This window comes from Oncorhynchus keta, chromosome 24, assembly GCF_023373465.1.
Source record: "Oncorhynchus keta strain PuntledgeMale-10-30-2019 chromosome 24, Oket_V2, whole genome shotgun sequence".
Taxonomy (NCBI): Eukaryota; Metazoa; Chordata; class Actinopteri; order Salmoniformes; family Salmonidae; genus Oncorhynchus; species Oncorhynchus keta.
In genome coordinates this window covers 30,145,483-30,170,509 of record NC_068444.1, presented here as the reverse complement: position 1 = coordinate 30,170,509, position 25,027 = coordinate 30,145,483, and the positions used below count along the sequence as shown (strand labels likewise).

The 25,027-nt window shown below is 41.9% G+C and overlaps 2 protein-coding genes across 2 annotated transcripts; both read left to right on the top strand.

Annotated features, from left to right (window-relative positions):
• The first annotated feature begins 8 nt into the window (after positions 1-8).
• On the top strand, positions 9-8,815 carry cby1 (chibby homolog 1 (Drosophila)). The gene is made up of 5 exons (XM_035801392.1): positions 9-282; positions 512-618; positions 1,303-1,408; positions 1,537-1,649; positions 8,364-8,815. The coding sequence occupies exons 2-5, from the start codon at positions 541-543 to the stop codon at positions 8,442-8,444; spliced, it is 378 nt and encodes a 125-aa protein (XP_035657285.1). The 5' UTR covers positions 9-282; positions 512-540; the 3' UTR covers positions 8,445-8,815.
• Positions 8,816-11,170: 2,355 nt separating this feature from the next.
• LOC118402979 (28 kDa heat- and acid-stable phosphoprotein-like) lies at positions 11,171-14,922 on the top strand. Its single transcript, XM_035801391.2, has 6 exons — positions 11,171-11,339; positions 11,845-11,927; positions 12,658-12,735; positions 12,930-13,054; positions 13,234-13,385; positions 13,560-14,922. The coding sequence occupies exons 1-6, from the start codon at positions 11,327-11,329 to the stop codon at positions 13,592-13,594; spliced, it is 486 nt and encodes a 161-aa protein (XP_035657284.1). The 5' UTR covers positions 11,171-11,326; the 3' UTR covers positions 13,595-14,922.
• Positions 14,923-25,027: the final 10,105 nt, after the last annotated feature.

The following is a 25,027-nucleotide window of genomic DNA, read 5'->3' as shown; positions in this document are numbered from 1 at the left end:
ATCAAATGTTTACATTATTACAAGGATCAAACCTAGACTTTGTCATATTATATAGAATCGAATTGTATGTAGTTAAAGTAAAAAATCATAACATTGTAACATTATTTGATATCATCCAACTCAAATGCTGTGCTGCCATTTGTAGATTCTTCCATTATTACCCGGTTGGGGCAAAATGGATCTTGCGCAGTAACCTGCATGTGTGTAAAAAGCAGGTAAAAATAACCTAGCTGGGCGAAAAAGGGAAGGGAAGCCTCTGCTAACCAATTGATAAGGAATAAGGTAAATATTAGCGCTGTACAGTAGCAGATTAAGCTAGCTACTTCATCAAAACAGCAAAGATAGTGGTGTATTGTTAGCTGTTGGTAGCCTTGGCTAGCTGGCAATGCTATTAGTCCTAGCTATCGCGTTGCGTAGCTAGTTAACGCTACTTGATTATTTCTAAAGCTGCAAAGTAAAAAGTTATGAATCCAACATTAAACTTCCACAAACTCTGTTTGTTTCACTTCAGAGCTATTTATAACGCCGCTGATTAAGAAGATGCCGTTTTTTGGAAACACCTTCAGTCCAAAGAAAACCCCTCCTCGCAAATCTGTTTCTCTCTCCAATCTGCACACGGTGAGTTGATCAAATTCCCCTGTAATCCGCAAACATCCTTGTGTACCAGAGCAGGGTTTCACACACTTGGTCCTGGGCTGGGGCCACCCCTGGGTGCACGTTTAGTTTTTTGCCATAGCTTTATACAGCTGATTCAAATAATCAAAGCTGGATGATACATTGGTTATTTGAATCAACTATGGGGGGAGGGTCTGAGTTTAGGAAACCCTGTTATAGAGTATTACACCACAGTATGTGTCATAATACCCATAACCTAGCGATCAAATACGGAAATGGTTCCAATCGTTTTTCCACCATTCAGTTTTCCCATAGGACATTTTTAGAAACATTTAAAATAAGGACAAAGTGACTTAACAATATATTCGGCTGTATTTACCCCCTCAAATCTGAGAGTAAATGGACTTGAATATAAAAGTAACTTTGTCCGAGAAAGATTGACAAGGTTATCAAAACCTCGAGCCAGGGTAAGCCTACTTGAGAAACAGCCCTTATTTTAAGTGTTTCTAAAATCCCCTATGGGGAAAAATGAAAGGTGCAAAACGATTGGATCCATTTCCCTGTTTGATCGATAGATTGTATAAGTATTATGACACCTCCACTGTGGAGCTCTATGTGCATCTGTTGTTGGTTATCTGAAGTTAGTTTGTGTAATCACCCCTTTGTGGGGTCATTTGTTGGGTCTAGTTGGATCGGTCTACGAGAGAAATAGAGTTGGGTCTTGAATATGGAGCCCCTGTAATGAACATCGGGGGGCAGAGCTTGAAATTTGAAGAGGGACAATGGATTGCAGGTAAATGATCTTCACTTAAATGCAGTAGAAAACTGCACTAACTGCACTGCTACTGTAAGAAGTCTGATCTATCTGATCCCCACTGATCCTTTTTGTTTTTCTTCATGTGTTTTGTTTCTTGCCCCCAGAGTCTGGAGGGAATGCATCAGGGAAGGAGGTGCAGAGACTAAAAAAGAGGAACTTACAGCTTGAAGAGGAGAACAACCTACTGAGGCTGAAGATTGACCTCCTGTTGGACATGGTGAGTTATCATCAGCCATACAGTTGCAGGGTGAATAAGCGACTCCTTTTTTTATCCTCAGTCACTATTCACGTCATAAACAAGTACAACAGACACGTTGGGGGTTAACAACTGCCCTTTACTGTCTGCGCCCATACACCATAGCCCAGATTTACTAGGTTATTACTTTTTTTAAACCTAATTGGTAGTAGTTACAGTCTTGTCTCATCGCTGCTACTCCCGTACGGACTTAGGAGAGGTGAAGGTCGAGAGCCATGCGTCCTCCGAAACACAACCCAACGTATCCGCACTGCTTCTTGACACAATGCACATCCAACCCGGAAGCCAGCCGCACAAATGTGTCAGAGGAAACACTGTACACCTGGCGACCTGGTCAGCATGCACTGCACCCAGCCCGCCACAGGAGTTGCTAATGCGCGATAAGACAAGGATATCCCTGCCGGCCAAACCCTCCCTAACCCGGACGACGCTGGGCCAATTGTGCGTCGCCTCCCGGTCGAGGCCGACAGAGCCTGGGCTCGAACCAAGAATCTGGTGGCGCAGTGCTAGCTGCGGAGGCCACTTAGTTATTACTTAGTTGGCTTACATTGTTGTTTTGATTAATGCTTTAACAGTCGCTAAGATTATATTTGTTTGTGATTGTTGCGAAATACCTATTTGGATGCAGCATTCTATGTTAGAATGCGAACACTCATTGAAATAGGCTGTAGCAAAGCTAAAGAGCCATTTTACTGGTTGAACTGTTTTTTAAGTACACTGAACAAAAAATATAAATGCAACATGTAAAGTGTTGATCCAATGCAGGGCCTAACATTTTGGCATTGGCGGGTAAGATGTCTATTTCACCAGCCACGATTGGAGGGTGGTCAAATCAAATCACCCTGAGCCCGTCTACTTTGTTGTCCAGGGACTGAACATTGGCGAGTAATATAATGGGAAACGGTGGATGGTGTGCATGCCTCTTGAGTCGGACTAGAAGTCCAGTCCGAATACCTTTTCTCCGCCGGCGACGTCTTGGAGCAGCTAAAGGGATAAGTTCAATTGGGGGGTATGAACAAAGAATCCAATTTGGGAAAGTCGTATTTCTGGTTGGAATGCTGGTGAGTTACCGCCTCTCTGATATCCAAAAGTTCTTTCCAGCTGTATGTAATATATGCCATTTAATAATGCAAAAAAAATGTTCTGGGCTAATTATGTAAGAATATATATATAATTAAAGTCTACTGAAGTGAAACTTTGTTGGCTTTTTGGCTATTTACATTGTTTTGTTCACAAGCTAGGTTGTTTTTCCATGTTAGAGTTTAAACTGTTGGGAAGAGAAGACAATGCTTCTACTAGGTAGATTCAATCTCACCGGCACAAAAATGAAGTCAAGTTAGCACGGTAACCCCCCGCCCTTAAAGGGACTGGTGAACATTTTAGTCTCATCTGTGATATTTTGCTTAAGACTCACAAAACATGAAATTAAACAAAATACCACAATACTTCTTAATAGTAATACATTTGTTTTAGAAACATTACAAAGCATGCTCATTTTTTTTTTGTGTGTGTTTGTGTAATGTTAGCAGAACAAAAATATTTGGGCTGGTAAAAAACCTGAGTGGCTGATAGATTTGTTTTTTAATCTACTTGCCACAGTGGCTGGTGGACCAAAAATGTCATTTTATGCCCTGGTCCCATGTTTCATGTGCTGAAATAAAAGATCCCAGAAATGGTCCATACCACAAAAAAGTTTATTTCTCTCAAATTTGGTGCACAAATTTGTTTATATTCGTGTTTGTGAGCATTTCTCCTTTGTCAAGATAATCCATCCCCCTGACAGGTGTGATCATTGGTGTGCGAGTGTGTAGAGTCACCCACTCACATACAAGCTGCTGCTACTCTGTTTATTTTATATCCTGATGCCTAGTCATCTTACCCCTATACATATCTACCTCCATCACACCAGCATCCCTGCACATTGTAAATATGGTATTGAAACTGACCCTGTATTTAGTATGCTTGCTTACTTGTTGTGTGTTTCATATTTTTTATGTTTTTCTAGTAATACATTGTTATTGATTATTGCATTTGGGTTTTGAGTTTGCAAGGAAGGCATTTCACTGTACTTGTGCATGTGATATTGAAACTTAAGACATCTGTGGCATTGTGCTGTGTGACAAAACTGCACATTTTAGAGTGGCCTTTTATTGTTCCAAGCACAATGTGCATCTGTGTAATGATCACGTTGTTTAATTGGCTTCTTTGACAGTCCATCTACCTGACAGGTGTGGCATATCTTGGCAAAGATTCAGCGCCTCAGTACAAGTAGGCATAGTGGAGCTCCGTGGCCTGGTATGAATGGACGGCGCCTCTGACGAGTAACCAGCTATATCCTTATTTAGTTTGTGGGCAGTTAGACATTGATGGGGGCACAGTTAAGTAGCTTACAATGCGTAGACCTATATTTAAATCATACCTGGCTCGCAAATCTTTAGAAATGGTAGGAGCAATTGTAAATTGGCACTCCACGTGAAAAAGGTTACTGACCCCCTGCTATAAACTACTGTATATGAAGCCACCCTTGTGGCTTCCGGTCTGCATTATTCACCAGGGAAGAGAAACATTTAGTGAATATTGAAGCGTTGTATCAACAAGGCAGCTCAGACAATATTCATTGTAACAGTATCCAACGAGGGGGCGGCTCGCTCAGATTTTTCCACCTGCCAGCTAGTCTGATTTACACATACATATATTTTTAAACTGCCATAAGTCCACACTACAGCTAAATAACTTAGCAATGTTTAATGATCTTGCCAGCTGGATTGATCTGTAAGAATATCACATTTTAATTTAAAAAGATGGACTATCCAGATTGATGGAGTGAGCGGTGGGTAGGGATTAGGGATGTAGGCTAGCCCAACTAAGAAATCATTAATGATTTTCATTATCACAATTAGGCCTATCATTCTGTCACTGCATGACAATGCACATTTATTATAGCAAAGCAAACTGGCAAGGTTTCTGCTTTCTAAAAGTGAGACGAAAGGTGCACAGGCAGCTGCTTTCAAATCAAATGTTATTTGTCACATACACATTAGTTAGCAGATGTTAATGCGAGTGTAGCGCAATGCTTTTGCTTCTAGTTCCGACAGTACAGTAATATCGAACAAGTAATCTACCAATTTCCCAACAACCACCTAATTAATATACACATCTAAAAGGGTGAATGAGAATATGTACATATAAGTATATGGATGAGCGATGGCCGAGCGGCATAGGCATGGTGCAATAGATGGTATAAATGCAGTATATACATGTGATATGAGTAATGTAAGTTATGTAAACATTATTAAAGTGGCATTATTTAGAGTGCATTGTATAAAGTAACTAGTAATCCGTTTATTAAAGTGGCCAGTGATTGGGTCTCTGAGTTAGTGATGTCTGATGGCCTTGAGATAGAAGCTGTTTTTCAATCTCTCGGTCCCAGCTTTGATGCACCTGTACTGACCTCGCCTTCTGGATGGTAGTGGTGTGAACAGGCAGTGGCTTGGGTGGTTGATGTCCTTGATGATCCTTTTGGCCTTCCGGTGACATCGGGTGCTGTAGGTGTCATGGAGGGCAGGTAGTTTGCCCCAGGTGATGCATGCAGACCGCACCACCCTCTGGAGAGCCTTGCGGTTGAGGGCGGTGCATTTGCCGTAACAGGCTGTGATACAGCTCGACATCTGTAAAAGTTTGTCAGTGTTTTGGGTGACAAGCCAAATTTGTTCAGCCTCCTGACTGTGTGGGTGGACCATTTTCAGTTTGTCTCTAATGTGTACGCCTAGGAACTTTAACTTTCCACCTTCTCGACTGCTGTCCCTTCGATGTGGATAAGGGGGTGCTCCCTTCCTGAAGTTCACGATCATCTCCTTTTGTTTTGTTGATGTTGAGTGAGAGGTTGTTTTCCTGACACCGCACTCCGAGTGCCCTCACCTCTTCCCTGTAGGAGTTATTGGATTTTTACGAAATATCTTTCAAAGACAGGGTCCTGAAAAGGGTCTGTTTCTTTTTTTTGCTTATTTTTTTGTTGTTGCCTAGTTTACATTTTTGGTATTGAGCTAGGGTATGCCATACCCAAATGATGCCTCTAATGAGAACACCCCCATGTTTTCCTCCACGGTGGCCAAATAGTGAATAGCAACTCCGAGTATAGGCCATTGGAGATCTTCATAGGAGCCTTTAATGTCCAGGTAGCAGATAATGGACCATAACAGATATTTATGTAGTTGGTGCTGTATATGAACTAATATTAAGGGGTCTAAATTCGGAAAGTATTTAGACCCCTTGACTTTTTCCACATTTTGTTACATTACAGCCTTACTCTAAAATGGATTAAATAATGTTTTCCCTCATTAGTCTACACACAATACCCCATATTGACAAAGCGAAAACAAGTTTTTAGAATGCTTTGCAAATGTATACATTTTTAAAACATTTAAAGTATTCAGACCCTTTGCTATGAGACTCAATTGAGCTCCGGTGCATCCTGTTTCCATTGATCATCCTTGATGTATCTACAACTTGATTGGAGTCCACCTGTGGTAAATTCAATTGATTGGACATGATTTGGAAAGGCACAAACCTGTGTGTATATATAAGGTTCCACAGTTGACAGTGCATGTCAGCGCAAAAACCAAGCCATGAGGTTGAAGGAATAGTCCGTATTTGTAATACACGTGCAAAAATGTCTATTAACCTGTTTTCGCGTTCTCATTATGGGGTATTGTGTATAGAGTGAGGGGAAAATATTTTAAATAATTTTGAATGTTGTAATGTAATAAAATGTGGAAAAGTCAAGGGGTCTGAATACTTTTTGAATGCACTGTACATGGTAAGCTGTAAGTGGCGCTTCACTTTTTAGTATGGAAAACTTTTCGACAATATTCACAACATATTGACTAAATTACAATCTTTATGGAATAGAAATCTAATTTCATAAATTTACATGTGGAAATATGTATCTTGAGTGATGGTTAGCAAGCCAGCAGCAGAAAATGAATTCTCTCCTCGCTCTCCCTGGTTTTAGCTTCACGTCTAGCTGACTAGGTTTAGGATATTTACTCGCCCATACCAGTGTCAAACTTAGCTGTGTTATCGACATATTGCAGTACACTAACAAAATCTAGCTCACTTATTTTGCTAGCGGAAAACAAATGGCTACAAATTCATTCAGAAATGGAGGAAGAGGATAGCTAGATATAGCAAAATAATGTTAGCAGCTGCCTCTTCAACAAGAAGTAACCGTGACAACATTAATCCTAAAATTTAAATTTAAAAAACTTTCCCAATGAGCACAATCCACCCCTCCAGAGAAGGCATGGCTCTGGGGCATCTCCAAAATGTCATTTTGGATGAACCCACAATCAGCAGGCTTTATAGAAAACTCCCCTATAGCCACAAAATGGCCAAATTATCACAACGTGCAGCCTCCACAATCACCAACACTACTCTTTCCCATAGTACAAGGCAATCTATAGTATGACAGCATCAGCAGTTAGTGACCAACAGCTGGCAGACATGTCTACATTTGTTTAGTTTTTATCTTGGCTAAGATGGCACCGACAGAGGGCGCCTCGAGCTCCGATAAAACATTGCAGGAGCTCGAAGCCTAAGATTTTCACTGTACCCTGCAATCACATTTACATTTTAGTCATTTAGCAGACACACTTGTCCAGAGCGACTTACAGGAGCAATGATGGTTAAGTGCATTGCTCAAAGGCACGTCGACAGATTGCTCACCTAGTCGTCTTTGGGATTCAAACCAATGACCTTTCAGTTACTGGCTCAACGTTCTTAACCGCTAGGCTACCTGCAACCCTGTACATGTGACTATTAAACAATCTGAATCATTGTTATTTAGATGAAAGCTGTGAGCTAAATGCAATATAGCAAGCAAACATTAGCATAGAGGTAGAAAGTTAACTCTTTCACTTACCAGGTTGATTTACATGCTCACTGAAGCCCATGATAATGCTTGGGCGCTGCCGGTGTTGCTGGCTGTTTGAGATGCTTTAGAAGCCACATTGATGGTAGGGACAGCATCCACTTTGAGAAGCAACTTCTTGCTTCAGCACTCCTTCCATTGTTTATAGCGGTGGAAGTTTTCAGGGATGAAATGTGCCCTGCAGAGGGATGAGTAGACGCCCAATTTGCCCGCTACATTATAATAATTGATTAAAGAGTTTAATTTGGTCATGTTTTCTTGGCGTTCTCTAAATTAAAATGATGTGTTTTTGGCAGTGAGAAATAAGTGCTACACTCCCTTTTAAAATCCTTAAGACTCTATTCATGTACCCGTGCGTCAATCTAATGAACATAATACAAAAATCCCCATCAAAATCTGTCAGTTTGCATTGGCTGAGTCTCAATCCACCGCGTCCGCCAATGTCGCCCTTCTACAGCTGGGGTGAAAAGTGGCAGAGCTACAGCGGTGTTTGTCTTTTTTGCCATTTATGAATGTGTTATTCAATGTGTTTTTTGGGGCTATAGTAGTAAAGTCCAAATTCAATATTTTATCAAATTTATAAAAATAAAACAAATTACCTTAAAGGGTCCTAAAATTCTAAATCCAATAGCTAAAGGATCCATGGTATGACCATCTGTAAACAACTCCATGTGTTAACTTAGTTAAAAATATAAACAACGGCTTAGAATATTAGAGGTTAAGTAACCGATTTCCTTTCCTTTAAGTTGTCAGAAACCACTGCAGAGTCTCACCTGATGGAGAAGGAACTGGAGGAGGTGAAAAATCACAGCCGAAGGAAGAAGTGATGAATAGAAAACTGAAGACTGGTTTCCCAGTGACACTTGAAAAGGAATTCATTAAGGGGATAGATGAGGGATGGTGATGGATGGCAGTGTTAGTGACCAACTGTGCTGTAAAATTAGACTGTTACACATTCTATACGTTATATGGATTTTAAATTGTTGAAGGTATGAGAGTTTAAATGTGCCCTATCCTTTTATAAAAATGAATTTCTTTGATTTATTAATTTTTGTAAGCATTATCGTATCAGTGCTGACCTATTTTAGAATACTATGATTTATATTCAACGTCCTGTGTGTGTATGGGTTTGGCAGCTGTGTGTATTAGAATATTTGTTTTCATATCCTTTCTACTTCATTAAAAGGTTTTAACTACATTTCATAAAGTTATGTTTTGTTTGCATACATGTCTGTATTAGTATGTAAGTGCCCATACTAATGCAAGCTTAGACCAACATCTGCTGATAAAACTGGCAAGAATATGGGGGCAGAAGAAGCAGAAGGATGCTCTGGATTGTGGAGGTTACAAATTCAACAGGTCTCCATCTTCAAAACTGTATCACTGGATATTTCTACCATCTCTTGGATCCCTGTGGTTTTCTGTCACAGGTCAGGTGAGATTGTTATTACAATGTAACTGCTAGAATGTTGTTATACCAGATGTTGAATGTGAGGAATGTCATTAAAGGTAGGCTATTTAATTCTGTAGCTGAAAAACAAGCTGGTTTCAGTGATCTCAGCAGATTTCTCCAGCAGTTTACTTCATTATACATACTGCATCCTATTATTCAGCAAAAATGCTTTACTGTAACATTCCTGTAATGTTTTTGCCATGTGTTTAACAATGTCAAATCCAATGTTATTTGTCACATGTGCTGAATACAACAGGGTGAAATGCTTAGAGTGAAATGCTTACTTTACAAGCCCTTAACCAAAAGTGCAGTTTTAAGAAAAATACCCCCAAAAATAAAACAAGTAATTTAAGTGCAGCAGTAAAATAACAATAGCGAGGCTATATTACAGGGGGTACCGATACAAAGTCAATGTGTGGGGGCACCGGTTAGTTGAGGTAATTGAGGTCATTTGTACATGTAGGTAAGAGTTATTAGTGACTATGCATAGATAATAACAGAGAGCAGTAGTGTAAAAGAGGGTACGGGGGGCAATGCAAATAGTCTGGGTAGCCATTTGATTAGATGTTCAGGAGGCTTATGGCTTGGGGGTAGAAGCTGTTTAGGCTCCAGAGGCTTCTAGATTTGGTGCTCCGGTACCGCTTGCTGTGCGGTAGCAGAGAGAACAGTCTACGACTAGGGTGGGTGGAGTCTTTGACAATTTCGAGGGCCTTCCTCTGACACCGCCTGGTATAGAGGTCCTGGATGGCAGGAAGCTTGGGCCCCAGTGATGTACTGGGCCGTACACACTACCCTCTAGTGGGAGGCCGAGCAGTTGCCATACCAGGTGGGGATGCAGCTATAGAACCTTTTGAGGATCTGAGGACCCATGCAAGAGAAGGTTTTTATACTTTTTCTTTAAGAGGGATAACTGTAGACTCCATTAACTCAAAATGTACTTTTATTGGTGGGGATGCTTGAGATTGTGGTGAAATGGGTCAGTGAATGTGTTGAGATCAGACACCAGCAACTAAGCAGATATTTAATTCAAGACCTAAACAAACAAGCCCATCCATCAAGTAAATAGACTTACATCATACTTCTGTGTGGCAAGAGACAATTCTATAGTAACAGGCTGTTATTAACAGCAATCTCAGACACCATATCAGACAAATTCAATCTGATTAGCTTTCTCAAACAGGCCAAGTCACTGTAAACAAATGTAGTAAATACAATCATAATCCAAAGGTTTCGTCAGTCGTTCATTGAGTAAGCATTGCACCAGTGTGTGGGGGAAAACAAAAACAAAGTGACATTTTCACTGTTTGGTTATGAATTGACCAATTATTACTCAGTGTGAGCCACAGTACCTCCTTCCACAATATACATTCCACATTTGAGACATGGATTGTGTAACATACCCCACTCCTGCCTCCTAGCGAGGAACACCCTCATGATGGAAAATGGGAGTCAGTACAACCAAGAGGATGGAGGCTTCATCCCCTGATGATGGCTGGGGGCAGCATGATGCTGCTCAGCTGTTTTGTTGTTACTGGGTTCTCCTACACCTTCCCCAAAGCCATCAGTGTCTACTTCAAAGAGCTGATGAGGGATTTTTTCGTGGGTAACGGCGACACAGCCTGGATATCCTCCATCATACTGGCCATGCTCTATAGCTCAGGTCTGAAGACGATCAAAGAGATGCTTTAGGGGCCTCTGAGGTTGAATCCTATACGAAAAACAAAGCTGTCCGATGTCAACAAAAAGGACTGCAATTTTGAATGGGAGGATCAAAATAGAAAATGTGACCATCTTGGACATGTATTTTGTCTGGAGATCTGAATCATTTCAATAACACATACACATGCCTTGTCTGTGAACTGTACTGAACAAACATATAAACGCAACATTTGCTAGTGAAAAAATGACCGCCACAAAAGTTATTATGGCGGTGCTTAGATAAAGCAACGCACCTATAGACCTGTGTTTTATCATTGGCTATTTTTACTTTTCGTACATTGTGCATGTGTTTTCCTGGTGTGAATGGTCTGTTGACAAGTCTGTCAAAATCCCTGTGAAGCGATTGGCTGAATATTGCGTCATTGTACTTTTAACGCCTTCCACTCTTGTTGCTCTCAGGAAGCGGGTAAAAGATAGTCTAGCTGGAAGAGGACTGTGTCGCGAAGGCCTTTTCTTTAGAAAATAAACTCTATGTTTAACTGGAAACAGTGAACTTATTTATTTGCGGTCTTAGTCGTTCAAGTTCTTATACCAAATATGCCAAGAGGGGGTGAGTATCCAGCGACGATATTTTCGCTAACGTTCCAAGTGTAACTGTTAGCTAAGTTAGCCAGCCAACGTAATATCAACTCAAGAAATATAGCTTGCTAGCTAACTAATTGCTGGATCTGGTAAAATGTATCTTCTACTTGAGTATCAACGTTTCGTGAGAACTGACGTAACGTTAGTTAACTAGCAAGCTAACTAGTTACAGCTGTTAGCTAGTTAGCTTGCAAGCTAGGCTACTGTCACTACAGTAGTTGATCGCTAAACTTGGTCTGGCGAACACCATTTGTACCCAGTTGATTTCAGCCAGTTAATTTCATCCCCAGTAGTAATGATATGTAACTAATGAGTTAACATTATGCCACAATATAGTAAGGCAGCGAAGAAGCTCAATCACTTTCTGACATCTGTAACCATCCTGCAGAGTGAACGTCATGTTTGACTCATCTCTGGTTCTCTGATCTCCTACAACATGCCTTGCTCTCATTTGTCGTTTGTTTGTTTTTTAGGTAAAAAAGGTCACAAGGGCCGGGGAAAGCAGTTCAGCAACCCTGAAGAGATTGATAGACAGATGAAAGCACAGAGAGAGCTGGTGAGTAAAGGACCCATGGCTCTGAGGGGATATCTAGTTTTTGCCCCTTGTGGTTAACAGTTCTAAACAGATCCCTGTATTATAGACCACATACAAGGTTCCAGCTTTGCAGGTGCAATGCGTGGGAAATATATTTTCAACCTGCATTTACTTGCTGATATTTCATAAATTCTTGATTTGGAACCCACCAGTGACTTAAACTCCCGTTTCAAATTGCAGGTGTAACTCCAACGAATAAATATACCGAAATATTTTAAATCCAGATTGAGAAATACCTTTTAGAATATACTGTGTGATAAATGCCTTTCGAATATGTGTAGGTCTTTTTTTTGGGTGAAGCTGTGTAAAGTGCTCTCATGTTCTTCCACGTGTGGCTGCGTCATTTAGAAAGCTAAGGAACGCTACATGAAGACAGACCTCTTCTAGTTCCAGCAATGATGTTTGGAAGATGGCGATGTCCTTCAACTAAATTACGAGGGAGCTCTTTACTCTGCAAAAAGTGGATTTAATATTTTTCTCTATTCTGTTTTTTGGCATTCCACCTGCCCTCGATTGGAGGTATTGTCAAGGATGGTTGAAAATGTGTTTACCTTGCAGTCTATAGCCTGGCTGCTCGACCTCCTGCACCAGTTAATTTAGCTAGTAACATATCTATATATTCAGAGGTGTGAAATACATTTCAAACAGACATGATGTCTTGAACATGATCTAACCGGTGAATGTGTGATAGGAGGCGAACGGTGGAGTAGAGAAGGAGGAGGAGAAGTCATCAGGATCTGACGACAGCAGCAGTGAAGAGGAGGACATTGTGAGTGTGGGATCTCCTTTTAATGTCTAGTCTGTCCGCTAAGGAATTAGAAGTGTCGTGGTTTTACTGAAAGGCTTGTCAAGATGCACCTACTCACTTTCAAAGTGTCACCTACCATTTACTTGCCAGCACTACCTCAGTCAGAGCTGCAGTGTTGGCTCTCTGTTCAATGGCTTGATGTTCTGTTACTGCAGAATAAGAAGAAGAGTGGAGTGGAAGGATTGATTGAGATTGAGAATCCCAACCGTATATCCCAGAAAAGTAAGAAGGTGACCGAGCTTGATGTCAACGCACCCAAAGAGCTGTCACGCCGAGAGAGGTGAGGATCTCAGGCCTAATGCCAATGTCTAAAATGAAAGGATTGAAGTCGGTGGATTTCGGAAGAGCCCGTTTTGACTTGTTGGTGAAAGTCTTGGGAGTAGGTGTAGGCAAGGATATGTTATCATTCTAAAGTCTTGAAAGCAGGACCCGGTTTGACCATCTTGCTTTCTGTCTCAGGGAGGAGATAGAGAAGCAGAAAGCTAAGGAACGCTACATGAAGCTTCACCTAGAGGGGAAGACAGACCAGGCACGGGCCGACCTCGCCAGGCTGGCCATCATCAAGAAGCAGAGAGAGGACGCACAAAAGAAGAGGGACGGCCTCAAAAAAGGTGAGGGATAAGGAATCTCTCATACTGTGCTTGTCCTTTGTGCTATACTGTCTGACAGGAGCACAGGACTTAAATGGTTAGTCAGAAAGTCATACAGGCACTGTTTAATCAGACAGACTGTGGTTGCTCCTTTTGAATTCAGTGCCTGACTGTCTTTATCTGACGATTTCCTAGAAAAAGAAGCTGAAGACTCCAAGTCCAAGCGTTAGGCCTGTCTCCCGAGGACTTGGCCTGGAAAACGATCTGGGGAGGATGGAGAGACAAGAAGACTGTAGGAGGGGATCGATATGAGGGTTGTCAGCTCAGGGGTAATATGTGCTTGGGCTCCTGCCCTTCATCTCCGATGAGGGAAGGGTGTGAGCCGGGCGTTATGGAGGAGACGGAAAAGGAGCACTTCAGGTTTGCCTGTTTAGTTCCTCCGTATTCTGTGAGGTCACAGCGGCAGGCGTTCTAGTGTCTTCACTCCTCCCCTGTGTTCTAATTCTAAAGCTGCTGGAGATCATTCTTTGATTATATTTTTTGCATTTTAACACTGTTTACTTATGAATGGGAAGTGTTGTGGGAGGATGAGTAGGGGTTTGTATACTTTCATCTGACCTGTTATTAAGGTGAATCAGGTGGTGGTAGTTGGGACAGAGGAACATGTTATACAGGAAATCTTTGTATTCTTTATTATGTTCTGTTTCATCTATACCAGTTGTTTTCATTCACAACCTGACAGTTCAAAGTCATTTGCCTCCAAAGGAAAGATGTGGGAAAGAAGAGGTCCCAAAGGCAGAAGTGTCTCAGACAAAACATGTATAAAGGAATGTCAGCCTTTATGCAACTTCTATTTAGGTGTTGGAGTTTTTACCCTTTATTCTGTTGGTGTTTCTGCCCAGACATGTTTAGCGCGTTTCAGCTGCCAGCTGGCTCTAATTTCTGATTGAACCACCTTGCAGCGTAAAGTCTTGTAGTCAAAAAGGAGCTCTGTTGGCATAAAAATTCATTGTTAATATTTCAAATGACCTTGAAAAAGCATTGCTGGGGCCTCATACTGTAAGTCTCTTTTGCAGTGCTATGTTTTCTCTTCTATAATTTTTTTGCCTTTGACAGTTTACACAGGGCAATGTCAATGGTCGCGTTCCCCTGCTCAGAAGTTGGATGCATCAACAATGGTTGCGTGCATCCTCATCGACTGTGGTCAGGCACCAGATTGCTATAACATAATGTGGTTAGCTGATGGGTAAAATACCTTACGGGGCATTGTAAGATTTGGCATGCATAAGCAACGGCTGAGCAGAGGAACGCGTCCACTCTATTAGTCATAAGGATGCTATAGTGTGATGGTTGGAACCTGAGATGCCTTTTAACAGGAAAGCAATATTCTATGAATGGAGGTGGCTGAAACTCATTTCTCTGTTGAAAACATACAGTATATACAAAGTGTTTTAATGTTTATAATAATGACTCTCCAGGATTGGTCAATTGTTTGATTTGTCTGTATTTGAGTTCATTTGTTGTATAGAAATAAATACATTAATAGATAAATTAATAACCATTGTTTTGGGTATCATTTATCTTTTATTGAATGGACTCGTAATACATTCTTAGCCTACGCTGCACCATACACATCACACAGTGCATTTTGAAAGTATTCAGACCCCTTCCCCTTTTACACATTTTGTTTTGCTCCAGCCTTATTTTAAAATGTATTAAATGAAAAACATTTTCCTCATCTACACACAATACCCAATAATGATAAAGCAAAAACAGGTTTTTAGAAATGTTTGCAAATGTATTTAGAAAAAACAAGTTATTTACGTAGCTATTCAGACCTTTGCTATGACACTCGACAATGCGCTCAGGTGCATGGTGTTTCTGTTGGTCATTGTTTCTACAACTTGATTGGAGTGCAATTGTCGTAAATTCAATTGATTCGTCATGATTTGGAAAGGCACACAGCTGTCTATGTAAGGTCCCACAGTTGACAGTGCATGTTAGCGCAAAAAGCAAGCCATGTGGTTGAAGGAATTGTCCGTAGAGCTCAGACAGGATTGTGTCGGCACAGATCTGAAGGGTACCAAAACATTTCTGCAGTATTGAAGGTCCCTAAGAACACCGTGGCCTCCCATCATTCTTAAATGGAAGTAGTTTGGAACCACCAAGTCTCTTCCTAGAGCTGGCCGCCCGGCCAAACTGAGCAATCGAGGGAAAGAAGTCTGGTTCCCAAGAACAGTGGCCTCCATCATTCTTAAGTGGAAGAAGCTTGGAACCACCAAGACTCAACCTAGAGTCGGCCAAACTGAGTAATCGGGGGAGAAGAGCCTTGGTCAGGGAGGTGACCAAGAACCCGATGGCCACTCTGACAGAGCTCCAGAGTTCCTCTATGGAGATCGTAGAACCTTCCAGAAGGACAAACATCTCTGCAGCACTCCACCAATCAGGCCTTTAGGGCAGAGGGGGCAGACCGAAGCCACTCCTCAGTAAAAGGCACATGACAGCCCGCTTGAAGTTTGACAATAGGCAACTTGAGGAATCTCAGACCATGACAAGCAAGATTCTCTGGTCTGATAAAACCAAGATTGAGCTCTTTGGCCTAAATGCCAAGTGTCACGTCTGGAAGAAACCTGGCACCATCCCTACAGTGAAGCATGGTGGTGGTAGCATCATGCTGTGGGGATGTTTTTCAGCATTAAGGGACTGAATGGAGCTCAGAGAGATCCTTAATAAAAACCCACTCCAGAGCACTCAGGACCTCAGACTGGGGTGAAGGTTCACCTTCCAACAGGACAACAACCCTAAGCATACAAGCAATGCAAGAGTGGCTTTGGGACAAGTCTCTGAATGTCCTTGAGTGGCCCAGCAAGAGCCCAGACTTCAACTTGATCGAACATCTCTGGAGAAAGCTGAAAATTTGCTGTGCAGTGATGCTCCGCAGCTATTCTGACAGCATGAGAAAAACTCCCCAAATACAGGTGTGCTAAGCTTGTAGCGTCATACCCAAGAAGGCTGGAGGCTGTAATCGCTGCCAAAGGTGCTTGAACAAAGTACAGAGTTTGAATACTTAAGTAAATGTGAAATGTCTTTTTAATGTATTTTATCTCAATTTTGTGATATCCAATTGGTAGTTAGTCTTGTCCCATGCAGTAAATCCTGTACGGACTAGGGAAAGGAAACACTGTACAACTGGTGACCGTGTCAGCGTGCATGCGCCCGGCATAGGAGTCGCTAGACCGCGATGGGACAAGGACATCCCAGCCAGCCAAACAGTCCCCTAACCCGGACAACACTGGGCCAATTGTGCGCCGCCTCATGGGTCTCAAGGTCACAGCCAGCTGCGAGTCAGCCTGGGATGGAACCCGGATCTATAGTGATGCCTCAAGTGCTGTGATGCAGTACCTTAGACCTCTGCGCCACTCAGTAGGTCAGTTTTTTTAATATACTTTTGCAAACATTAAAAACCTGTTTTTGTGTTTCCATTAAGGGTTATTGTGTGTAGATTGATAAGGGGGGGGGGGAAACAATTTAATCAATTTTAGAATAAGGCTCTGACGTAACAATGTGGAAGTGAAGGGGTCTGAATACTTTCTGAATGCTCTGTATGACATTGCAGAAGCTGTAGGCCTAATTATACGGACTCTTTTTTTTTTATGCCTCTCATATAGAACATTTTGTTCTTGCACACCCCAAGCTTTTCAGAGCTGGACAAAAGATCTGCTTTGGCTTCAGTAGCTGATGTGAATGCTCTGACAGACGGTGTGTAATACGTTGAGTCCACTGCTTGGGTTCTAGGGTGTCGTTAAACAGAGTGATAACACACAAGATTATGATACTGTAGTGGATTTGGGGGACAGCACTGATGGTCGCTACAATGCATATAGGTGAAACCATTTTTTCCCCCTGAGATGGTAGCTGAAGACTATAAGCTTTGGCTATTGCTTATTGCTCATTTTCCACACCGTTCACCAATCTACCCATCACTCCATATCTAGTGACTATCTCTTTGCAATTTCACTGTGACCACCAGGCTGCAGTATTTGATAAGGCCACAACAGCCAATCTGCCCATGGGCCTACATGCAACTGTACTGATGTTGTAGATAAACTGGACATTTTCAGAAATGTCAACGATAGTATAAGCCTATCAGAAAACATAGCTAGGATAGATTGCTATTGTGTCACCACTCACATACCATAGTTATTAGACTCAATATGAGAAGTGACACCCAGACTTCAATAGATTGTGTTTCCCCTTTTCTCTCTCTCTCACATCCTGCTCCTATGAGTGCTGTGGACAGACCGCTTCCATTTACAGAAGCAGAGACCGAACAGAAGCCATGAATGTCAGATCGTCCAGTATTATTCGCCCATAATAGCACCATAGACGTTGTATTTAGATTCTCATGTAAAGTAAAAGTATTGTGCATATCCTCAATCATCGGGGGACTGATGTTGACACAGACAGGCCTGTCTTCAGTGATGTGCTTTGAAAATAAATGGATAGGTGTGTGTGTGTGTCTTGGTAAATCCTTGTTAGTAGCTACTACAAGATTTACCAAGGGCCCTTGCACAATCTACTATGCATGGTGCATCCTCAACCAGCACACCTGAAATTAAAGATGCAGAATACTACATCTAGGCAGACATACAGTATACAGCAGGGATCATCAACTAGATTCAGCCATGGGCAGATATTTTCTTGACCAAGGCCCTTCTCCTCCGATTGCTCAGTTTGGGGGGCGGGAACATAATTACAAATCATTTCTAGATTTCAAATTAACCACAAGAAGCCAAAACAGATATAATATTTGACTAAAACATAATAGTTTCAAACCTTGCTTACATTTGTATACAATCACATCTCTCTTATGTTTTGGAATACTTGGGAACAGATTTACAAAATTAATATAACTTGGAGCTGATTTCCTGGAGTTTTTACAGTCTATTATGTCCAACAATTAAAATAATTTTATTTATGCTCCTAAAACATGAGTGTCCACATAAAACCACCCGTGGGTCACCAGTTGGGGAAACCTGGTATACAGTATACTTTGAGTGTACAAAACATTAGAAACAACCTCCTAATAAAAGTGAGTTGCACCCACTTTTGCTCTCAGACAGCCTCAATTCTTCAGGGCATGGACTCTACAAGGTGTTAAAAGCGTTCCACAGGGATACTGGCCCATGTTGACTCCAATGCTTCCCACAGTTGTGTCAAGTTGGCCGGATGTCCTTTGGGTGCTGGACCATTCTTGATACACACGGAAAACTGTTGAGCAGGAAAAACACAGCAGCGTTACAGTTCTTGACACAAACCGGTCTGCCTGGCACCTACTATACTACCATACCCCGTTCAAAGGCACTTAAACATTTTGTCTTGTCCACTCACCCTCTGAATGGGACACATACATAATCCATGTCTCAATTGTCTCAAGGCTTAAAAATCGTTCTCTAACCTGTCTCTTCCCCTTCATCTCTACACTGCTTGAAGTGGATTTATCAGGTTACATCAATAAGAGATCATAGCTTTCACCTGGATTCACCAGTCTATGTCATGGAAAGAGTAGGTGTTGCTAATGTTTTGTATAATCAGTGTATATGACTCAGACCATTAGTTATAATAATATAATAATAATATAATAATATAATAATAATAATTAGTTAATTAGTTTATATCATAAATCATACATATGGAAGTTTACATCCTATAACTGTATAGTACAGTAATCTATTCCATCAAACTGATCATCCTCAATTAAAGGTGAAGATTACGACATCTAGGCAGGTATACAATGCATTTGGAAAGTATTCAGACCCCTTAACTTTTTCTACATTTTATGATGTTACAGCCTTATTCTAAAATTTATTAAATAAATGTTTTTCCTCATCAATCTACACACAATGAGACATAATGACAGAGACAATAGGTTTTTAGACATTTTTGCAAATGCATAAAAAAAATACCCAGAAATACTTTACTGACATAAGTATTCAGACCCTTTGATATGCGACTCAGAACACTTTCCGAATGCACTGTAAGGCTATCTATGACTCAGATACTGCATGTACAGTGCATTCAGAAAGTATTCAGACCCCTTGACTTTTTCCACATTTTGTTACGTTACAGCCTTATTCTAAAATGGATGAAATAGTTTTTCCCCCTTATTAATCTACACACAATACCGCATAATGACAAAACAAAAAACTTTTTTTATTTTTTATTTTGCAAATTAAAAACTGAAATTTCACATTTACATAAGTACTCAGACCCTTTATTTAGTACTTTGTTGAAGCACCTTTGGCAGCAATTATAACCTCAAGTCTTCGTGGGTATGACGCTACAAGCTTGGTACACCTGTATTTGGGGATTTTCTCCCATTCTTCTCTGCAGATCCTCTCAAACTCTGTGAGGTTGGATGGGGAGCGTTGCTGCACAGCTATTTGCCGGACTCTCCAGAGATGTTTTATCAGGTTCAAGTCTGGGCTCTGGCTGGGCCACTCAATGACATTCAGAGAATTGTCCCGAAGTCACTCCTGCGTTGTCTTGGCTGTGTGCTTAGGGTCGTTGTCCTTTTGGAAGGTGAACCTTCACCCCAGTCTAAGGTCCCGAGCGCTCTGGAGTAGGTTTTCATCAAGGATCTCTCTGTACTTTGCTCCGTTCATCTTTCCCTCAATCCTGACTAGTCTCCCAGTCCCTGGTCTGAAAAACATCCCCACAGCATTATGCTGTCACCACCATGCTTCACCGTAGAGATGGTGCAAGGTTTCCTTCAGACGTGACGCTTGGCATTCAGGCCAAAGAGTTCAATCTTGGTTTCATCAGATCAGAGAATCTTGTTGTGAGTTCTTTAGGTGCCTTTTGGCAAACTCCAAGCGGGCTATCGTGCCTTTTACTGAGGAGTGGCTTCCGTTTGGCAACTCTACCCTAAAGGCCTGATTGGTGAAGTGCTGCAGAGATTATTGGGTTTCTGGAAGGTTCTCCCATATGCACATAGGAACTCTGGAGCTCTGTCAGAGTGACCATCGGTTTCTTGGTCACCTCCCTGACCAAGGCCCTTCTCCTCTGATTGTTCAGTTTGGCCAGGTGGCCAGCTCTTGGAAGAGTCTTGGTAGTTCTAAACTTCTTCCATTTAAGAATGTCCAAGGCCACTGTGTTCTTGGGGACATTCAAAGCTATATACAGGTGTGTGCCTTTTCAAATCATGTCCAATCACTTGAATTTACCACAGGTTAACTCCAATCATGTTTTAGAAACATCTCAAGGATGATCAATGTAAACAAGAATGCACCTGAGCTTAAATTCGAGTCTCATAGCAAAGGGTCTGAATATTTACAGTACCAGTCAAAAGTCTGGACACACCGTCTCATTCAAGGGTTTTTCTTTATTTGTACTCTTTTCTACATTGTAGAATAATAGCTTATACATCAAAACTATGAAATAACACATGGAATCAGGTAGTAAGCAGTGTTAGACAAATCAAAATACATTTTATTTTTGAGATTCTTCAAAGTAGCCACCCTTTGCCTTGATGACAGCTTTGCACACTCTTGGCATTCTCTCAACCAGCTTCATGAGGAATGCTTTTCCAACAGGCTTGAAGGAGTTCCCAAATATGCTGAGCACTGGTTGCTGCTTTTCCTCCACTCTGCGGTCCAACTTGTGCCAAACCATCTTAATTGGGTTGAGGTCGGGTGATTGTGGAGGCCAGGTCATCTGATGCAGCACTCCATCACTCTCCTTCTTGGTCAAATAGTCCTTACACAGCCTGGAGGTGTGTTTTGGGTCATTGTCCTGTTGAAAAACAAACGATAATCCCACTTTAATTTGGTACTGTCCATACATAGCTCGTTTTGGTCACAGGTCAAGGAATGGCTGAAGAATTTAATCATTTACCTGGAGTACTGGGTGATTTGAAAAGTCATAGTCATACGAACAATAATATAAAACTACTTTTAGCAAAAATGTTTATCTTTAATTTACAATCTGTAGAAGCTATGAGAATACGAAGGTTCAGAACGTTTGTGAAGCATCACAGCGCAGTTGAAAAATATATGGCAAATGGAAATCCACTTTGGATGGTGTTAAGAGATAGTGGAAGGGGTTGAATGGAGCTAAAGGGTGGGACTAATAACAACAAGAAAATAAATGTAAATTATACTGTCTGTAAAATGTATATATAGGTTCAGAACTTTTGTGAAATAGCACAGTTAAAAATATATACCAAATAGAAATCCAAATGAATGGACATCAGAAATAGAGGAAGGCCAGGACTAAAAACAAAATAAATATAACTATTGTAAAATATATTGTGTCTGTGTCTGTAAAATATATATAGTATGTATAAGCTGGAAGTAGAAGCCTAAGTGTTGTTATCTAGTAGTTTACTCTAATTAGGGGAGTAAGTTTTCAGGGAAATAATAAAGTAAAATGCATTTTAAAAAGATATGTATGTGTATTTGTATGTATATTTATATATATGTGGATATATATATATATATATATATATATATATATATATATATATTTACCCTCAAATGTATGGGAGATTGGAAATTATGCAGACAATTACATTGATGTGGGTTGAGTCACTGACGTGATATTCCTGTCCAGGTTGGCGCCCCCTTCTTGGAGTGATGCCGTGGCAGAGATCTTTGTGGGCTATACTCGGCCTTGTCTCAGGATGGTAAGTTGGTGGTTGAAGATATCCCTGTAATGGTGTGGGGGCTGTGCTTTGGCAAAGTGGGTGGGGTTATATCTTGCATGTTTGGCCCTGTCCGGGGTTATCGTCGGACGGGGCCACAGTGTCTCCCGACCCCTCCTGTTTCAGCCTTCAGTATTTATGCTGCAGCAGTTTATGTGTCGGGGGGCTAGGGTTAGTCTGTTATATCTGGAGTATTTCTTCTGTCTTATCTGGAGTCCTATGTGAATTTAAGTATGCTCTCTCTAATTATCTTTCTCTCTTTTTCTCTCTCTTTCTTTCTCTTTCTTTCTTTCTTTCTTTCTCTCTCTGAGGACCTGAGCCCTAGGACCATGCCCCAGGAATACCTGGCCTGATGACTCCTTGCTGTCCCCAGTCCACCTGGCAGTGCTGCTGCTCCAGTTTCAGCTGTTCTGCCTGCGGCTATGGAACCCTGACCTGTTCACCGGATGTGCTACCTATCCCAGACCTGCTGTTTTCAACTCTCTAGAGACAGCAGGAGCGGTAGAGATACTCTGAATGTTCGGCTATAAAAAGTCAACTAACATTTACTCCTGAGGTGCTGACCTATTGCACCCTCGACAACCACTGTGATTATTATTATTTGACCCTGCTGGTCATCTATGAACATTTGAAAATCTTGGCCATGTTCTGTTATAATCTCCACCTGGCACAGCCAGAAGAGGACTGGCCACCCCTCATAGTCTGGTTCCTCTCTAGGTTTCTTCCTAGGTTCTGGCCTTTCTAGGGAGTTTTTCCTAGCCACTGTGCTTCTACAACTGCATTGCTTGCTGTTTGGGGTTTTAGGCTGGGTTTCCGTACAGCACTTTGTGACATCAGCTGATGTAAGAAGGGCTTTATCAATAAATTTGACTAATTTATTGATTGATTGATGAAAGCTACAAGCAGACCACCATAGTCCCTGTGCCCAAGAACACTAAGGTAACCTGCCTAATTGACTACAGACCCGTAGCACTCACGTCCGTAGCCATGAAGTGCTTTGAAAGGCTGGTAGTGGCTCACATTAACGCCATTATCCCAGAAACCCAAGACCCACTCCAATTTGCATACCGCTCAAACAGATCCACAGATGATTCAATCTCTATTGTACTCCACACTGCCCTTTCACAACTGGACAAAATGAACACCTACGTGAGAATGATATTCATGGACTACAGCTCAGCGTTCAACACCATAGTGCCCTCAAAGCTCAACACTAAGCTAAGGATCATTGGACTAAACACCTCCCTCTGCAATTGGATCCTGAACTTCGGGCCTCCCCCAGGAGGTGCGGGTAGGTAGCAACACATCTGCCACGCTGGTCCTCAATACTGGAGCCCGTCAGGGGTGTGTGTTCAGTTCCCTCCTGCCCTTCCTGTTCACCCACGACTGCATGGCCAGGCACAACTCCAACACCATCCATAAGTTTGCTGACGACACAACAGTGGTAGGCCTGATCACCGACAACAACGAGACAGACTATAGGGAGGAGGTCAGAGACCTGGCCGGGTGGTGCCAGAATAACAACCTATCCCTCAACGTAATCAAGATAGAAGAGAGGATTGTGGACTACAGGAAAAGGAGGACCGAGCACGCCCCCATTCTCATCGACAGGGCTGTAGTCGAGCAGGTTGAGAGCTTCAAGTTCCTTGAAACGGTCCAAAAACACCAAGACAGTCGTGAAGAGGGAACGACATAACCTATTCCCCCTCAGGAGACTGAAAAGATTTGGCATGGGTCCTCAGATCCTCAAAAGGTTCTACAGCTGCAAAATCGAGAGTATCCTGACTGGTTGCATCACTGCCTGGTGTGGCAACTGCTCGGCCTCCGACCGCAAGGAACTGCAGAGTGTAGTGTGTATGGCCCAGTACATCACTGGGGCCAAGCTGCCTGTCATCCAGGACCTCTACACCAGGCGATGTCAGAGAAAGGCCCTAAAAATTGTCAAAGACCCCAGCCACCCCAGTCATAGACTGTTCTCTCTGCTACCGCATGGCAAGCAGTACCGGAGTGCCAAGTCTAGGACAAAACAGCTTTTACACTCAAGCCATAAAACATCTCTTTTACGCTGCTGCTACTCTTTGTTTATCATCTATGCTAAGTCCCTTTAATTCTACCTACATAGGCCTCCCGGGTGGCGCAGCGGTTAAGGACGCTGTACTGCAGCGCCAGCTGTGCCATCAGAGTCCCTGGGTTCGCGCCCAGGCTCTGTCGTAACCGGCCGCAACCAGGAGGTCGCACAATTGGCCTAGCGTCGTCCGGGTTAGGGAGGGCTTGGTCGGTAGGGATGTCCTTGTTTCATCGCGCACCAGCGACTCCCGTGGCGGACCGGGCGCAGTGCGCGCTAACCAAGGTTGCCGACACATTGGTGCGGCTGGCTTCCAGGTTGGATGCGCGCTGTGTTAAGAAGCCGTACGGCTGCATTCTGGCTGCAAGCCCATTAAGAAGGAAAGTAATTCAACAAATGAACTTTTAGGAAGGCACCGCTGTTCATTGAAATGCATTCCAGGTGACTACCTCATGAAGCTGGTTGAGAGAATACCAAGAGTGGGCAAAGCTGTCAAGGCAAAGTGTGGGTACTTTGAAGAATTTCAAATATAAAATATAATTTGATTTGTTTAACACTTTTGGTTACTACATGATTCCATATGTGTTATTTCATAGTTTTGATGTCTTCACTATTATTCTACAATGTAGGAAATAGTCAAAATAAAGAAAACATTCACAAAAATGTCTACAAACCTGCTTTCATTATGAGTATTGTGTGTAGATTTGAGGAAATGTTTTTATTTAATCCATTTTAGAATAAGGCTGTAACATAACAAAATGTGGAAAAAGTCAAGGGTCTGAATGCTTTCCAAATTCACTGTATATATTATTTTACATTGATATTGAAAAACCCCTCTTCCTCTGCTGCTGCTTCAGTTGAGGCAACTTCCTCTTCTCTTAGAGCTCTGTGTGA

Coding starts and splice junctions, on each gene's coding strand:
- cby1 (XM_035801392.1), top strand. CDS start 541: ATGCCGTTTTTTGGAAACACCTTCAGTCCAAAGAAAACCCCTCCTCGC. Junction 619..1,302: donor CTCTCTCCAATCTGCACACG/GTGAGTTGATCA, acceptor TGTTGGGTCTAG/TTGGATCGGTCTACGAGAGA. Junction 1,650..8,363: donor TTGACCTCCTGTTGGACATG/GTGAGTTATCAT, acceptor CTTTCCTTTAAG/TTGTCAGAAACCACTGCAGA.
- LOC118402979 (XM_035801391.2), top strand. Junction 12,736..12,929: donor GCAGTGAAGAGGAGGACATT/GTGAGTGTGGGA, acceptor CTGTTACTGCAG/AATAAGAAGAAGAGTGGAGT. Junction 13,055..13,233: donor GAGCTGTCACGCCGAGAGAG/GTGAGGATCTCA, acceptor TTTCTGTCTCAG/GGAGGAGATAGAGAAGCAGA.